Genomic DNA, 18,535 nt, shown 5'->3' with positions numbered 1-18,535 from the left:
ATGTACATTGCCATGATCTCCAGAGGAAACCTGTGAATTATTGACAGCTATAGAGGTTTCATGGCAAGGTTTGACAGCACTGGAATATGGTTTAGCTGTGATGACACAAGGCCATCTTTCAGTGCTACCTACTGAAATGATGAATATAATCAGACTATACATTCACATAGCCCAGTTTAATTTTTTTAATCAACTCTTTAGAAACAAAATAGGACCTGCCGAAATTGGCTTAGTGGTAGCCGCTTTGGTTGGAATCCTGTTGATTAGTCCCAACAATAGAACCACTGAATCAATTGGATTTAACTTTTTTGACTCACCATCCAATAATGGATTCAACGTATCTAGTTACAACGAACCAACTAGCCAAAGTGGACTATGTGAACCAAGAACAGGATTTGTTACTTTTCCTCCTTCCCTGTATATGAAAGATTTCAAAAAGTTGTACTATGTCAAGACTGGAACTCATCTTACACTTATTCCCCCCCCCCAGTTCAGTTGACACTTCAAGAATCTCCCTTCTTATTACTCATAAATCAAAGGTAAATTTAGGAAGCCAGTGATTTCCCAATACTGGCAAGCTAATAACATGGCATAATAACAAGCAACTTAGTGACAGAATAATTTGCATTTGCAGCTGTGTTCCAGCACTAATCTAAATCAAGCTCTGACTGAGTCAAAGCATGGGGGGGGGGGACAAGAATGATGCAGAACAGGTGCAGGTAACAAAATCAATTTCTTGAGAGCGCCACTGAAACACATGTGAGCAAAATGTCTTATGGCTAAAGGCATTGCCACTCTCACCTCTAGACTCTAATCCTTAACCCTAAAACCAATAGTTATTCTTGCTGGCAGATGGCTAGTCTAACCAAGTAGACTCCATGGACAAACACAGTTGACCACTGTCGCTCTGCATTGGGCGTGCATATGGGTACACATGCCAAGTTTCCAAAACACAGTTGCTAACTGAGCAATGCCAGAACATCTGTGGGGTTGAAATTCAGGAAAGTCCTCTTAAGGATGTTCAGGCAAAGGCTGTGGTCATCAGTTCTTAGCTTTGTAATGACTGTGTTGTGACAATAACTTTCACCCCATTGATGTAATGGAATAGTTTATGTTGTCACTGTAACCCTATTAGTCTAAATCAAGGCCAATAGCATTCGTTGATTCCAAAAGTAGTTTGAACATGCAATCACATTGGAGATTATCACGGGATAGGGATGGGATCACTCCCCCTCCTTATCCTGTCCATGGCCTGAGTGAAAGTGATTGTGCAAATCACTTTCATATTGCAGCTGGGTGAAAATTATTATTGCTCTCAGCTGAAAGTGCTTTCAGCCATCATGGTAGTAACAGGTTCTTCTGTTGTTGCAAAAGACTGAAAATGATGGCTGAAAGCACTTTTCAGCCAGCTGCAGTGTGAAAGTGATTTGTGTGATCACTCTCACTTGCGCTTCCCTGCTGGGTCAAGTGTGGGTCATGTATAAAAGTCCTTCCCGCATCCCATCCCTCATGTGATAATCTCCCGTGTCTTCAACAGAATTTTACAGCGTTTTCCCCTTACCACCACAACATTGGGGCGTGTGTGTTCGGTTTAGGAAATTCTGAGCCATTTTCCTAAGTATATTTTTTTTGGGGGGGGGGAGAACAGAAAAGTAATTTTTGTTTAAAAAAAAGCAATGGGTGATATTAAGATTTTACATTTAAAAAGCAATGTGCCAAGTTCTACAGATGCCTATTGAAACTACACTGTATGGCAGCTATAGCATGCAAAAACCACTTACTATGCGATTGTATTTATTATGTGCACAGTCAGCTTTCCCTCACTGCCAACAACATGAATTGGTGGTGTGTGAAAACTCTTAATGTAATGGAAATGATTTACTTTTGGAATTGAACCACTTCCAATGTTTTTTGTGACAGCCACGATATAAAACTTGATCTCAGACATGTTTCATTTATCAAGATATTTGAAGTTTCTTAAGAATAGAAAATAAATATGTTGTGTTCAGCTCCACATCTAAAAGCCGCACAATATTGCCAAGTAAGGCATGTTACGATACATACTGTGTGTAGCAAGTTGCTTGCTCTTAGGCAGAAACAGGTAGCTGTTGTCTATAGGTCTCAGTCTATGGGGATCATGTCTTGGTAAAAAATCAGTTCAATCCAATTCAGTTTAAATATGTGTCACATATATAAAGAACATAGCTTATGAGATTTTTGTGATAAAGTCAAGCAAGCAGAAACAAATAAAAAAGGATGTCTAACTCCTATCCCAAGGAATGGCTCTGTCATTCAAAGCAAATTTTAGTAGACTTTGGAGACTATACCAAGTTTCACTCAAGAGCCTGAATTGTTCTGCTAGTCTCAGATGAAGCAGAACCATTGAATCAAGTGCTGAACTGTGAGTCAACACCTATTTAAATCCCACTGATGTAATGGGACTACTGTAGGTGGAAGAAACAATAGGATTCAGGCCAAGGTGTGTTAGAAATAGATATATTTGTTCTGTGCTATTTTTTCCTTCTCTCTATAAAAGCCTCAGAACAGAAACTTCCTTGTTATATTTATCCTACAGATTGGAATGGGTATGCAACCAAAGAATTTCAATGTGCACCCTTATTTTGGGGCATGAAATTGGGCTAGCTCACATATTGCTTGGTTTTGATAACGGATCTGTTTCCATAAAAATAAATTGCACAGTAAGTTTCTGAGCTGCAGCAGCTTTCTATTCTCATCACTATTCAACAGTCCTGTGAGAAACAGCAGACTGTACAATGCTTGGTGGAGAAAAATGTGGATTTGCACCCAAACACATATATTTAGAGTAAATTGACAGTTTCAGGTGGGTGGGGGAAACTCGGAAGGGATATTGATTGATTTGTTGTCAAAGACAACTTGCTAAGAATGCAAGTCCCAACTAGCTAAGGTGGAAAGTCTTCTGTTTGCTGGGTATTCCCTGCCAATTACTGCTAAAACACGCAGACCTACTTTGGGAGCCTTAGGCCAAAGAACAAAAAGCACACAATTCCTACAGGGAACAAATGTTTCTTTCGCAGCACCTGCAAGCAGCTAGATGAAAGTATTATTTTAGCGTCAGTATAATTTAAAAGAACCAGAGTTCAAATATTATTTACAACAATAATGGATGCCTACTGCTGATGTTTAGAGATCTCAGTCAGATAGACACACACTCTTGCAAGATACTCTTATTCCAGTGGTTTTCAGTTGCAGGATGTCAGAGTTTGATGGACTTCCATTTCCAGAGGCCCCAGACACCATGTGCAGCAGTGAAGTTTTCTGGGCATCTAAGTCCAACAATATCTGGAGCTACACTAGTAAAGAACCCTTCCTTCCCTTCTTTATGGATTTCCATGCCCCCATGCAAACAGCCAGTATTCCACTGAGCCTGCTCAACCTCATTTGGCTTCTTTAGGAATACCCCCTCCAGGTAGCTTTTCTCTGAAAATGTTTTATATTCCTGCAAACCTTGGGATTCCTCCAACTTTGTAGATACCTCTGCCCTCTCTGTCTTTCTATGTATGTAGAAAGAGAGGGTTGTTTTGGCCACATAAGGATTCACATTTGGGGAATGAATTTCCTTTCAGTATATAGGCATACACTTGATGCTCGCAGAATGGACTGACATCATTAGCTAATTCCTGACCTCATTTCAAGCCTCACTAAAAGATAAGCCTTAAAAATGCCATTGAAACCTGGAAGAAGCAAGCTGAGAATCTGGCCCTCTCTGTTTATAATTAAGCATCTTTTTGCTGATATGACACAGAGACTATCAGCAAATTATGGAGAAGAACATAAAAGGATTTTAAAGCTCTTTTGTAGCTTTTAAAAGGGGGGGTTGGTGAATAATAATTAGAATACAAATGGGCTTTTAAAGAGTTCCTGCCTAAGGCTTGTTATGCTAAATTAACGAAACTGTTTTGTTAATGAAAAAAGCAACGTGTTGTTTTAGGTTACGAATTATGCACCGCCCTTTAATAAATTTTAAATTAAACAAAGCTTGTGCCTAATTCATGAAAGTGGAAATACCTCCACTCGGAGTCATGAGACTATATGATTTATGTGGTGTGTGCCTAATTTATAACACTCAGCGGCACCTTTGCCTAACTTGTGAAATAATCGACGCTTCCCCCAGGTTCATGAAACTCACTGAGTGAAGCAAAAACTCCACTTGACTCAACTTGTCACATCATTGCCTAATAAATTAAACAATGAGTTTGATGCATTAGGAAATGGTGGTTTATCAGCAAAACAGAAACGTATTGTGAATTAAATAAGGAAGGGAACTAGACAGAATGTGAAGATCTATGATTAGAATCTCATACAGTCAAAATAAAATAGCAAGCATGAGTGAAAGCCAGCATGGTATAGTGGTTTGGGTATTGGACTAGGACATTCATAGACATAGGATTCAAAATCCCCACTCAGCAATGGAAACCCACTGGGTGACCTTGGGCAAGTCATAGCATTCTCTCAGCCTTTTCCTTTGCAGGAAAGCAAAGGCAATCCCCTTTGGAACAAATCTTGCTAAGAAAACCCTTTAGGGTTGCCATAAGTTGGAAACACCTTGAAGGTACACGACAGCAGCAGCAAGACAAGGATAAAAAGGATTAGACAGAGGCGGTAATAGGACATGGAGAATATTACTTCCTCAGAGCACCATTTTTCCCAGTTAAATAAGCCTTCTCCATACTACTGTTTACAGCCAGCATGGTGCAGTGGTTTGGGTATTGGACAATGACTCCGGAGACCAGGGTTCGAATCCCTACTGGGTGACCTTGGGCAAGTCACACTTTCTCAGAAGAAGGCAATGGAAAACCTCCTCTGAACACATTTTGCTATTATATAATCTATAAATCTCAAATATAATCTAGAATTTTTGGTTTTAATGATGAGATATCTATCAACTACACTCTTTTCTGCATTCATCATATCTTTAATTGTATAATTAAAAGGAAGGATAAAAAGGAGGAAGAGGATAAAAAAACAGAATGGGAGGAAGTGGGAGAAAACAACATAAACATGTGGGATGGATTGAAGGAAGATTGTTCACTTCATTAATCAGATGCATAGTAATGCATATGCGACATTACAGAGGGATTCACTGCAGTTCAAAAGGATTGTATGTTTTACAATAATATACAATAGAAGCTAATCCAGAATTAAATCAATAGAGAAATTACTGAAGAGAGTCACAATGCTCCATCACTCCTCCACATCAAGAATCCAAACCTTTTCCTTCTTTCTATACAGGTAAGCAGGGAGAAGAAAATGATCCCTGCTTTTCAGGCATAAAAACCTGACCATTTGAAAGCGCCATGGGTGCTTGAAGGCTCTGGTCTTCCATTAAGCAAATTAACGCTCCTCTCCACCACTACTGAATCCCAAGACTCACCTTGATTCTTCTTTCCCAAGCACAGGTCTTCTTTAACCTGGGCTCCCTTCTCTCTCCTTTTCACAGGTCAGCCGACTTTAACAACAGAAGTATATATTTCTTCCATTTTAAAATATTTCTTCTCATGAAGCAGCAAACCTTCCTCTTTACTTGCATGTAACAGAGATGTAACCAGCCTAATAAGTTCTAATGAATTCTAACAGGCTATTCTACGACAGTGTTTTCCCCCAAAAAACCTTCGGAGTTAATTGGGTAATCTAGCAAGTTTACTAGAAAAGCCCACTGAATTAACAGCTAAATGAGTTAATTAGTGAATTAATTCCAAGCTGTGTAAAGCAGATACTGAAGAGTGGGCTGTTGGCCAGAGCTGAAAACAAGGATGAGGTAAAGAGCTACAAAGCAAAGGCCAAAAGCACAAGGTCTGGGCTGGGCCTCGCAGACTGGGTATATGTCTGCTTTTGCAAAAAACCAAAAACTACCAGTTTTAATACTCTTTCAGTCTTTTGTCCCTCTTTGTTCCCTTACTGTTCTTCTTTGCTGCCACAAATGGTGACAAAACCATTTGCAGATACAGAGCTGGACCTGAGATAACCAGCAGTAACACTGTTAGATGAAAGAGCAGCATTTTGTACATACAAGTAGAAAAGAATATTTGCCGTTTGCCACAGCACTGTTTAAAATTTGACTATATGTGTCTGCACTTCAGGGGAAAAAAATTGGAAAGCAGCTCATCTGAAAACACTGCTCCGTGTCTTGACCCATGAATGAGGAATGTGTGACCCTTCAGATGTTTTTGGACTACAATTCCTATTATCCCTCACTGTAGCTATTCTTGGTAGGGCTGATGGGGAGTGTGGCCTGAGGCACATCCTCAGCTCAGTGCTAGAGGGAGAATCTGTCTATCCCAGTTGCCTCATTTTCCACCTGATTAGCAGATATATGGAAAGCCAGTCAAACATGACAACTTGCATTCTGAAACTGAAAGCATGGTGCATTTTAAAGCTGCCTTGAAAATAAAGCTTTAGATGGCATAGTATTATGGCATAAGACATTGTTAAAGCAAATGAAGATGAGAAGTTGCAGTAGCACATAGGAATCTTAAGGTGAAGGAAGTAAAACTTAAACATAAACTTTAATAATACACAGCATTAAGGGATTTCAAAATCTTCAGAATTCTTCAGCATCCAAAACTGAAGCATTATAAATTCCCCTGGTTTTTCAGCATTAAAGCTGTAAGATTATTTTGGTGGAAGAATTCGATTTTTAAAAATATATATTAATGTCCTGGGTTCTACCATTCATGTTTATAGCCTACAAATTAGAATTTTACTACTGAAATCAATATTTTAATCCAAAATCTAAATAAAAACCTGATGTGCTATATGTTTATGTTTCAAATCCTGCTCATCTGAAGACTCTTCCAATGATATGTTATGAAAGAACTAGAGATTCAAGATAATGAGATTGTACAAAGATTTGCGCACAAGCTTGAAACCTTTTGGCACAAACCTCTTGAGATCTACCCAAAGTTGGCACGCTTTCATGCATTGTCTGGAAGAAAGTTGTGTGTCACAGAATAACTTAGCTTCAGCAAAAACTTTCCACAGAAATCTTGATAAATCAATCAGCTTCCTGTTTTATCCTCTTATGAGCCCTTTTAGGACCCCACCACTACCAGCATTATGGACTCATCATAAGGAAAATACTATTGAGGAACACATGTTAGTTGCTCCACATTTTGTGCTTTCAAAACCTCCAAGTTAGCTACAGGACTTCTTAAATGTAGGCTAGTAACTGTGCCAGTCTGAGTAGTTTGGCTTCAAAAAAATGTGTAATGAGAATTAAGCCAACCTTCAAGGTCCCTTCAGCTTAGTATGTTTGACTCCCCAGTTTCTGTTGTATGGTACCCCAAATGTAATTAGATGCCAGGATTCCCTCCTTACCCAAAACTCTGCCTGTAAATAATAGAAGGGCAGCATGCTTTGTTCTGCTACATTCACTCTGAACATACATAGCATAAAGAACAATACGATCAGTCCTTGGAAATTTATATTATGATCAATCCTTGGAAATTAGATTTCAAACTTTTACCAACTTTTATAGTTTCCACTAGCCCAAAGCTATTAGGAAAACCTTTAAACACCAAGACAAGAACATGGAGGATACTGCTTATGCAGGTACCTTATTTTGAAGAAAGAGCTATTCATTAACCAACTGAAACATACTGATTAGGGTGTACTGGAAAATGTAACATATTGTTTTGATGAATGACAAAATCTATAGGGACATAAAATAGTGAAGATGACTAAATGACTCTTTCAGCTTATCAAAATCAACAAGAGGTCCATATAGTAATTCACCACTGAATAATTAAGTTCAATGTTCAATTAGTGTCTCTGTGCACATATGGATGTGTATGGGTGTGTCGCTGCACACACGAGGGCAAATCACCATCGTTCTACCTGACTGTTATAATCCTCAGTAACAGCTACTGCTTCTGCTTCTTCTTCCTTTTCCCATTCACGGAGCTTCTGTTCATGCAATATTTTTCGCTCTTCCCGTCGTTTTTGGCGATTTTGTTCATGCTCTTCTAGTTTAGCATATTGAAAGCGCTGCAGAAATAGGTCTTTAGCATATACGTACAGCTGCATATCCAAGAAGTTCAGTTCTTCTATGCGTTTCCGCACTGAGTCACTGATATCCACATTGGAGGCCCGTGTAATATTGTACTGAGTGAAAGGGGAAATGAACTCCAGATTGAAGGTCCTCTCAAAGAGATATTGAGTTTTTCTCTGAAATTCAGTGAGTCCAAAAAATGCCATGTTTTTCAGGTTGTTCTTGGCACTTTGGAGGAGGATCATGTTTCTTTCACTTTCATTCATAAAGGTCAAGTTGTAACATCCAACAAGACTGAGGTCTGCAAGCATGCGCACCTGGCGGTTGTTAGCCAGGTTGTGGCTGCAGCTCATGAACTCCTGTAAGCTCACCCCAGACCAGTCATCTCCTAGATAACACATAGGCAACTCCTCTGGTGTGGGGCTTCGCCCATCGCACATGTGGAGGGAAGTCTTCCATGTTGCTCCTCTCTGGACATGTTTCCATTCACTCAAGAAACGTGAGACAGGGTCCCTCAGCATTGTGATATAGTAGAAGTTCCTGAAAGATTTAAGAACATGTATTAGTTAGTGTACTGGATGTTTTTGTTTTCTCTAATGAGCCAAATTCCACAGTGGTTTTGGTCAGAAAAAATCAGGGCATTTTGGTCACAGAGTTCTGATTAAACACATCCAATGAGCTCCAAATTAATTGCGACAGTAGGGGATCTGTGACTGGATGTCTTTTTAAGAAAGTGTAAAGCACTCATGCCCCTCACAGATTTCAGCACTTTCTGCACTATTTCTCTCAGTTCCCAAAGTTCCTATTTCTCCCATAGGGGAAAACACAGATGTCCCATATTGGTCCTTGTATGTTTTTCTACATGGGGCAATTGGGGAAATCAAGGTAGGCATTTTTAAATCAGGAAAATGACATGGGCTAGAGTGTCTCTCCTTCCCCATGAACAAAGTCACAATTAGATTTACTCCCACCCCAGTTGTTGATGTTGTGTTTGATCTATGGCGACCCTAAAGCCCTATCATAGGGTTTTCTTGGCAAGTTTCTTCAGAGGGAGTTTGTCATTGCCATCCTCTGAGGCTGAGAGATTATGACTTGCTCAAGGTCACACAGTGGATTTTTATACTTGAATAGGGGATTCAAATCCTGATCTCCGGAACCATGGTCCAACACTCAAACCACTACTGATAGCTGTAATTAAACTTAAAAAACAATGGGATATATGGCCATGGATCTCTCGCCACCATGTCTTTTTGTGTTCTATGAATTACCAGAATGGGGGACATTCTAGCCCATGGGTCAGATTCAGCCCATGGTGCTTCCACATCTGGCCCCCCTGAGGTCTCATCCTTGAAGCTTTGTCTCTAAGAGAAAGATGAGGAGAGAAATAAAGTGGCTCAGTTTGCTGTCACGGTTCCTGAATGCTCAACTTATTACTTCCGTTTCCTAACAGGTGCGTTTATTGCACAGGCCCTAGAACGGGCCTGTCACATTACAAAAAGGGGCGTGATGGGGATGGGAGATGGCATAGAACACTGTTCACCACACAGAAGAACGCCACCGCCAGATGTTCCCATTGCATTCCACATCCATCCCAGAGGGGGCGATTTTTGAAAATGCTCTTGAACAGTTCTCAAAAATTGCCCCCTCTGGGACAAAAGTGAAATGTGATGGGAATGTCCATCGGCAACGTTCTCCTGTGCAGCAAGATGCATTCTATGCCGCCTCCTGTCCCCATCACGCTCCTTTTTGTAATGTGACAGGCCTGTTCTAGGGCCTGTGCGATAAACTCCAGGGAGAGGAGGGAATCTGGATATAATGAGAGCTGCTTCTTCAAGGCCTCTGGAGCACATTTGTGGTACCTAAAGTCTCCACAAATCCCTCATTTTTTCCAGTGAGAAAGATGACAAAGGCTAAATGTGTTTGCATGTGGGACCAGGAGAGGGAGCGTGTAGGAGAGAGAAGTAAGAAAGGAAGTTGATTTTATTCTTATGATCCACAACCTGCTTCCATGGAGCCAGTGCAGCCCTTAGGCTGAAAATGTATCTGGACCCTGTCACTGTTTTTCTGTGCCTTGAAGTTATTTCTGATTCATGGTGACCTGAAGGGGTTTCCTTGGCAAGATTTTTCAGAGGGGGTTTGCCCTTGCCTTCCTCTGAGGCTGAGAGATTGTGATTTGCCCAAGGTCACTCAGTGGGTTTCCATGGCTGACCAGGGATTCAAACTCTGGTTGCCAGAATCGTAGCCAAGCACTCAAACTGCTATAGCACACTGGCTCTCATACGTATACATAAACTGTCTTCAAAACCAACACACAGGAGAAACAGACCAGCATGAAAAGCTGGCTTCCAGACAGTGTGGTATACAGACATAAGCTACACTGGCAGTGGTGTGGCGTTTACATGCCCCAGGCCGCCAGAGTGGCTTGAAGCCACCCATAGGCCATGGTGGAATGGGAAAAACTGCCTTTTTACTGGCCCCAAAAGGAGCGGCTCTGGCTGCAAAGGGGATTGGAGCCACAGTGTGTGTTCGCTGTGGCCCCAATCCATCTTTGGAAGGGGCAACTTCAAGCCACCCCTTCACAGCCATTTATTTTGGCCTATATTTAGGTCTCCACATATAATGTTCAACCTGAAACAAAGCTCTAGGCAGAATTCTGTTCTATGGCCATGACTACCTGATTTTAAATTTGGACTTTCTAAAACAAATCTCAGTTTTAAAAGATTTTTTCACTTCTACTTGATTCAGAAGTTCTTGCATCCAAGGCTAAAAAAAAAAAAACCCCTGCAGTCACTACAATGACTATAAGCTTGATATAATCCGAGGAAGCAAACAGTACAATCTGTAAAGCTGTCAGGGCTAAATAAGAAATGCATATCATGTGATGGATCTCTTTGAAGATGATGCAGTCATCTGTAGCCTCTGGCTATACAATAAGGAAAAACATGACCGTTCTCCTTCAATCTCTTCCTAGATTTCTGAGAATACATAAGAGCATGCAAAAAACCCTAGTCTCTTACTGCCCGATAGCCAGAGGCTACAAATGATCACAGTATGCTAAGTTGTAAGAAGCTGCTTCACAACTTGCAGTCATCTGTTGCTGCTCACATATCTCATTGGGAGAAAAGTTGGATATAAATTAATTAAATAAAGAAATATTTAAAATATCATCAAACTGCCAAAGTATCCAAACAGGTCGACAGTTTTAAAATAAAAAGATGAGGTTAAATCAGCTCAGATCCAAACATCTAGCATCACCAATGGCTTGGGTTGCACCATCTGTGCCCAAATGTTGGAGAGGTGGTCTGGGCAGTTTTGGTCTTCCAGATGCCTTTGGACTGCATTTCTCACAATCCTTCAAAACTGGCTATGCTTACTCCCATCAATTCTAATATTTATTTCCCTCACATGTAAACAATAAATTACAATCTTCCCTTTCAAATGTTAGGTGATCATACTGTGCTTGTGATTTTATTTTGTAAGCTATATTGAACAAAATGATGGGCCAAAAATTAAATAAATAAATATGACAAATTCTAACTAGAAAATAAGTTCTACCACAAACTCATTTCTAAGGATTAATTTGCACATCTCTTTTATGTAGGTGGAGATGTCTGTGTGCACAGCTTGTCAGCAAGAAATAAATTTACCTGTGTATGTCAACAGAGTGACTCACAAAGATAATGCATAAAAAGGCCCTAGCAACAATAAACATAATGCCCAGGAAGCCCTAAAGCTTTTTAAAATATTGGAAGGCTATTATAAAACAGGTTGGAAATCCAAGAGTAAGGACACAGCAAAGGGAAGAAAATACCTTTTAATTAAGAATAGGATTTCTTATAGGAAATTAAGTATTGAGTGCTCCAGGGAGTCTGCTAAAACCTCCCCATGCAGCAGTCTTCTAGAAATAATAGCAAAAAATAAAAATAAAAGGTTTAAAGAAAGCTAAGAGACAATAATTTATTGTTGAATAGATAAGACTTGATATAACAATTATCATGCTTCTACTACTGTGACAGTGTTGAAAAGAGAAAAGTAAATTATCTTACTATTTTGTAACATACAGTTTTGACAACCCTGCTAATTGCCTAAAGGTTACCTATGCAGAGATGTAATTCGTTTTTAGAAAGATGGATATTTTTCGGCCTCTGAGGGAGAGAGAAGGCTGGCCCAGTACCATCAGGGGCCGGCCTGAAGAAAGAGGCTCCTCCCTCCCTAACTGTCATCTTTCGGCCTCTGAGGAAGAGAGAAGGCTGGCCCAGTTCCATCAGAGGCTGGCCTGAAGAAAGAGGCTCCTCCCTCCCTAACTGCTGTTGGCCAGAGCTGAAAACAAGGATGAGGTAAAGAGCTACAAAGCAAAGGCCAAAACACAAGGTCTGGGCTGGGCCTCGCAGACTGGTATCTTCTGCTTTTGCAAAAAACCAAAAACTACCAGTTTTAATACTCTTCAGTCTTTTGTCCCCTTTGTTCCCTTACTGTTTCTTCTTTGCTGCCACAAATGGTGACAAAACCATTGCAGATACAGAGTTGGACCTGAGATAACCAGCAGTAACACTGTTAGATGAAAGAGCAGCATTTTGTACATACAAGTAGAAAAGAATATTGCCGTTTGCCACAGCACTGTTTAAAATTTGACTATATGTGTCTGCACTTCAGGGGAAAAATTTGGAAAGCAGCCATCTGAAAACACGCTCCGTGTCTGACCCATGAATGAGGAATGTGTGACCCTCAGATGTTTTTGGACTACAATTCCTATTATCCCTCACTGTAGCTATTCTTGGTAGGGCTGATGGGGAGTGTGGCCTGAGGCACATCCTCAGCTCAGTGCAGAGGGAGAATCTGCTATCCCAGTTGCCTCATTTTCCACCTGTAGCAGATATATGGAAAGCCAGTCAAACATGACAACTTGCATTCTGAAACTGAAAGCATGGTGCATTTTAAAGCTGCCTTGAAAATAAAGCTTTAGATGGCATAGTATTGGCAGAAGACATGTTAAAGCAAATGAAGACGAGAAGTTGCAGTAGCACATAGGAATCTTAAGGTGAAGGAAGTAAAACTTAAACATAAACTTAATAATACCAGCATTAAGGGATTTCAAAATCTTCAGAATTCTTCAGCATCCAAAACGAGCATTATAAATCCCCTGGTTTTCAGCATAAAGCGTAAGATTATTGGTGGAAGATTCGATTTAAAAATTATATTGTCCTGGGTTTACCATCATGTTTATAGCCTACAAAAGAATTTTACTACTGAAATCAAATTTTATCCAAAACTAAATAAAACCTGATGTGCTATATGTTTATGTTTCAAATCCTGCTCATCTGAAGACTCTCCAATGATATGTTATGAAAGAACTAGAGATTCAAGATAATGAGATTGTACAAAGATTTGCGCACAAGCTTGAAACCTTTTGGCACACAACCCTTGAGATCTACCCAAAGTGGCACGCTTTCATGCATTGTCTGGAAGAAAGTTGTGGTCACAGAATAACTTAGCTTCAGCAAAAACTTTCCACAGAAATCTTGAAACAATCAGCTTCCTGTTTATCCTCTTATGAGCCCTTAGGACCCCACCACTACCACATTAGACTCATCATAAGGAAAATACTATTGAGGAACACATGTTAGTTGCTCCACATTTTGTGCTTTCAAACCCCAAGTTAGCTACAGACTTCTTAAATGTAGGCTAGTAACTGTGCCAGTCTGAGTAGTTTGGCTTCAAAAAAAGTGTAATGAGAATAAGCCAACCTTCAAGGTCCCTTCAGCTTAGTGTTTGACTCCCCAGTTTCTGTTGTATGGTACCCCAAATGTAATTAGATGCCAGGATTCCCTCCTTACCCAAACTCTGCCTGTAAATAAAGAAGGGCAGCATGCTTTGTTCTGCTACATTCACTCTGAACATACATAGCATAAAGAACAATACGATCAGTCCTTGGAAATTTATATTATGATCAATCCTTGGAAATTAGATTTCAAACTTTTACCAACTTTATAGTTTCCCACTAGCCCAAAGCTATTAGGAAAACCTAAACACCAAGAAAGAACATGGAGGATACTGCTTATGCAGGTACCTTATTTTGAAGAAAGAGCTATCATTAACCAACTGAAACATACTATGATAGGGTGTACTGGAAAATGTAACAATTGTTTTGATGAATGACAAAATCATAGGGACATAAAATAGTGAAGATGACTAAATGACCTTTCAGCTTATCAAATCAACAAGAGGTCCATATGTAATTCACCACTGATAATAAGTTCATGTTCAATTAGTGTCTCTGTGGCACATATGGATGTGTATGGGTGTGTCGCTGCACACAGGGGCAAATCACCATCGTTTCACCTGACTGTTATAATCCTCAGTAACAGCTACTGCTTCTGCTTCTTCTCCTTTCCCATTCACGGAGCTTCTGTTCATGCATATTTTTCGCTCTTCCCGCGTTTTTGGCGATTTTGTTTCATGCTCTTAGTTTAGCATATTGAAAGCGCTGCAGAATAGGTCTTTAGCATAACGTACAGCTGCATATCCAAGAAGTTCAGTTCTTCATCGTTTTCCGCACTGAGTCACTGATATCCACATTGGAGGCCCGTGAATATTGTACTGAGTGAAAGGGGAAATGAACTCCAGATTGAAGGTCCTCTCAAAGAGATATTGAGTTTTTCTCTGAAATTCAGTGAGTCCCAAAAATGCCATGTTTTTCAGGTTGTTCTGGCACTTGGAGGAGGATCATGTTTCTTCACTTTCATTCATAAAGGTCAAGTTGTAACATCCAACAAGACTGAGGTCTGCAAGCATGCGCACCTGGCGGTGGTTAGCCAGGTTGTGGCTGCAGCTCATGAACTCCTGTAAGCTCACCCCAGACCAGCATCCCTATAACACATAGCAACTCTCTGGTGTGGGGCTTCGCCCATCGCACAGGTGGAGGGAAGTCTTCCATGTTGCTCCTCTCTGGACATGTTTCCATTCACTCAAGAAACGTGAACAGGGTCCCTCAGCATTGTGATATAGTAGAAGTTCCTGAAAGATTTAAGAACATGTATTAGTTAGTGTACTGGATGTTTTTGTTTTCTCTAAGAGCCAAATTCCACAGTGGTTTGGTCAGAAAAAATCAGGGCATTTTGGTCACAGAGTTCTGATAAACACATCCAATGAGCTCCAAATTAATTGCGACAGTAGGGGATCTGTGACTGGATGTCTTTTAAGAAAGTGTAAAGCACCATGCCCCTCACAGATTTCAGCACTTTCTGCACTATTTCTCTCAGTTCCCAAAGTTCCTATTTCTCCCATAGGGGAAAACACAGATGTCCCATATTGGTCCTTGTATGTTTTTCTACATGGGGCAATGGGGAAATCAAGGTAGGTTTTAAATCAGGAAAATGATGGGCTAGAGTGTCTCTCCTTCCCATGAACAAAGTCACAATAGATTTACTCCCACCCCAGTTGTTGATGTTGTGTTTGATCTATGGCGACCCTAAAGCCCTATCATAGGGTTTTCTTGGCAGTTTCTTCAGAGGGAGTTTGTCATTGCCACCTCTGAGGCTGAGAGATTATGACTTGCTCAAGGTCACACAGTGGATTTTATCTTGAATAGGGGATTCAAATCCTGATCTCCGGAACCATGGTCCAACACTCAAACCTACTGATAGCTGTAATTAAACTTAAAAAACAATGGGATATATGGCCATGGATCTCTCGCCACCATGTCTTTTTGTGTTCTATGAATTACAGAATGGGGGATTCTAGCCCATGGGTCAGATTCAGCCCATGGTGCTTCCACACTGGCCCCCCTGAGTCTCATCCTTGAAGCTTTGTCTCTAAGAGAAAGAGAGGAGAGAAATAAAGTGGCTCAGTTTCTGTCACGGTTCCGAATGCTCAACTTATTACTTCCGTTTCCTAACAGGTGCGTTTATGCACAGGCCCTAAATGGGCCTGTCACATTACAAAAGGGGCGTGATGGGGATGGGAGATGCATAGAACACTGTTCACCACACAGAAGAACGCCACCCGCCAGATGTTCCCATTGCATTCCACACCATCCCAGAGGGGGCGATTTTTGAAAATGCTCTTGAACAGTTCTCAAAAATTGCCCCCTGGGACAAAAGTGAAATGTGATGGGAATGTCCATCGGCAACGTTCTCCTGTGCAGCAAGATGCATTCTATGCCGCTCCTGCCCCCATCACCTCCTTTTTGTAAGGTGACAGGCCGTTCTAGGGCCTGTGCGATAAACCCAGGGAGAGGGGGAATCTGGATATATGAGAGCTGCTCTTCAAGGCCTCTGGAGCACATTTGTGGTACCTAAAGTCTCCACAAATCCCTCATTTTTTCCAGTGAGAAAGATGACAAAGGCTAAATGTGTTTGCTGTGGGACCAGGAGAGGGAGGCGTGTAGGGAGAGAAGTAAGAAAGGAAGGTGATTTTATTCTTAGATCCACACCGCTTCCATGGAGCCCAGTGCAGCCCTTAGGCTGAAAATGTATCTGGACCCTGTCACTGTTTTCTGTGCCTTGAAGTTATTTCGATCATGGTGACCTGAAGGGGTTTCCTTGGCAAGATTTTCAGAGGGGTTTGCCCTTGCCTTCTCTGAGGCGAGAGATTTGTGATTGCCCAAGGTCACTCAGTGGGTTTCCATGGCTGACCAGGGATCAAACTCTGGTTGCCAGAACGTAGCCAAGCACTCAAACTGCTATAGCACACTGGCTCTCATACGTATACATAAACTGTCTTCAAACCAACACACAGGAGAAACAGACCAGCATGAAAAGCTGGCTTCCAGACAGTGTGGTATACAGACATAAGCTACACTGGCAGTGGTGTGGCGTTTACATGCCCAGGCCGCCAGAGTGGCTTGAAGCCACCCATAGGCCAGGGTGGAATGGGAAAAACTGCTTTTTACTGGCCCAAAAGGAGGGCTCTGGCTGCAAAGGGGATTGGAGCCACAGTGTGTGTTCGCTGTGGCCCCAATCCACTTTGGAAGGGGCAACTTCAAGCCACCCCTTCACAGCCATTTATTTTGGCCTATATTTAGGTCTCCACATATAATGTTTCAACCTGAAAAACTCTAGGCAGAATTCTGTTCTATGGCCAGGACTACCTGATTTTAAATTTGGACTTTCTAAAACAAATCTCAGTTTTAAAAGATTTTTTCACTTCTACTTATTCAGAAGTTCTGCATCCAAGGCTCAAAAAAAACAAAACCCTGCAGCTCACTACAATGACTATAAGCTTGATATAATCCAAGGAAGCAAACAGTACAATCTGTAAGCTGTCAGGGCAAATAAGAAATGCATATCATGTGATGGATCTCTTTGAAGATGATGCAGTCATCTGTACCTCTGGCTAACATAGGAAAAACATGACCGTTCTCCTTCAATCTCTTCCTAGATTTCTGAGAATACATAAGAGCATGCAAAAAACCTAGTCTCTTACTGCCCGATAGCCAGAGGCTACAAATGACACAGTATGCTAAGTTGTAAGAAGCTGCTTCACAACTTGCAGTCATCTGTTGCTGCTCACATATCTCATTGGGAGAAAAGTTGGATATAAATTAATAAATAAAGAAATTTAAAATATTATCAACTGCCAAAGTATCCAACACGTGACAGTTTTAAAAAAAAAGATGAGGTTAAATCAGCTCAGATCCAAACATCTAGCATCACCAATGGCTTGGGTTGCACCATCTGTGCCCAAATGTTGGAGAGGTGGTCTGGGCAGTTTTGGTCTTCCAGAGACCTTTGGACTGCATTTCTCACAACCTTCAAAACTGGCTATGCTTACTCCCTCAATTCTAATATATTTCCCTCACATGTAAACAATAAATTACAATCTTCCCTTTCAAATGTTAGGTGATCATACGTGCTTGTGATTTTATTGTAAGCATATTGAACAAAATGATGGGCCAAAATAAATAAATAAAATATGACAAATTCTAACAGAAAATAGTTCTACCACAAAGTCATTTCTAAGGATATTTTGCACATCTCTTTTATGAGGTGGAGATGTCTGTGTGCACAGCTTGTCAGCAAGAAATAAATTACCTGTGTATGTCAACAGAGTGACTCACGAAGAAATGCATAAAAAGGCCCTGCAACAATAAACATAATGCCCAGGAAGCCCTAAAGCTTTTTAAAAATATTGGAAGGCTATTATAAACAGGTTGGAAATCCAAGATAAGGACACAGCAAAGGGAAGAAAATACCTTTTAATTAAGAATAGGATTCTTATGGAAATTAAGTATTGAGTGCTCCAGGAGTCTGCTAAAACCTCCCCATGCAGCAGTCTTCTAGAAATAATAGCAAAAAATAAAAATAAAAGGTTTAAAGAAAGCTAGAACAATAATTTATGTTGAATAGATAAGATTGATATAACAATTATCATGCTTCTACTACTGTGACAGTGTGAAAAGAGAAAAGTAAATATCTTACTATTCTTTGTAACATACAGTTTTGACAACCCTGCTAATTGCCTAAAGGTTACCTATGCAGAGATGAATTCGTTTTTAGAAAGATGGAA

The 18,535-nt window shown here is 40.5% G+C and overlaps 1 protein-coding gene across 2 annotated transcripts in view; it reads right to left on the bottom strand.

Annotated features, from left to right (window-relative positions):
• Positions 1-482: 482 nt before the first annotated feature.
• HS6ST3 (heparan sulfate 6-O-sulfotransferase 3) overlaps positions 483-18,535 on the bottom strand; it is a 265,360-nt gene continuing 247,307 nt past the window's right edge. The window contains exons 2-3 of one of the 2 annotated variants that reach the window (XR_006103087.1): positions 1,399-8,569; positions 483-1,328 (exon numbers count right to left, since the gene is read on the bottom strand). Coding sequence is in view for 1 of the 2 variants with exons in the window: in XM_042460084.1 (XP_042316018.1) it covers positions 7,861-8,569 (709 nt within the window). In the remaining variant the exon portion in view is untranslated. Of the gene's footprint in view, positions 8,570-18,535 lie in introns of both variants that reach the window. The other variant, XM_042460084.1, reaches the window with a different exon arrangement.

The sequence above is a fragment of the Sceloporus undulatus genome, chromosome 3 (assembly GCF_019175285.1).
Source record: "Sceloporus undulatus isolate JIND9_A2432 ecotype Alabama chromosome 3, SceUnd_v1.1, whole genome shotgun sequence".
Taxonomy (NCBI): Eukaryota; Metazoa; Chordata; class Lepidosauria; order Squamata; family Phrynosomatidae; genus Sceloporus; species Sceloporus undulatus.
The sequence above is the reverse complement of the archived record's forward strand: the minus strand, read 5'-3'. Positions and strand labels throughout refer to the sequence as shown.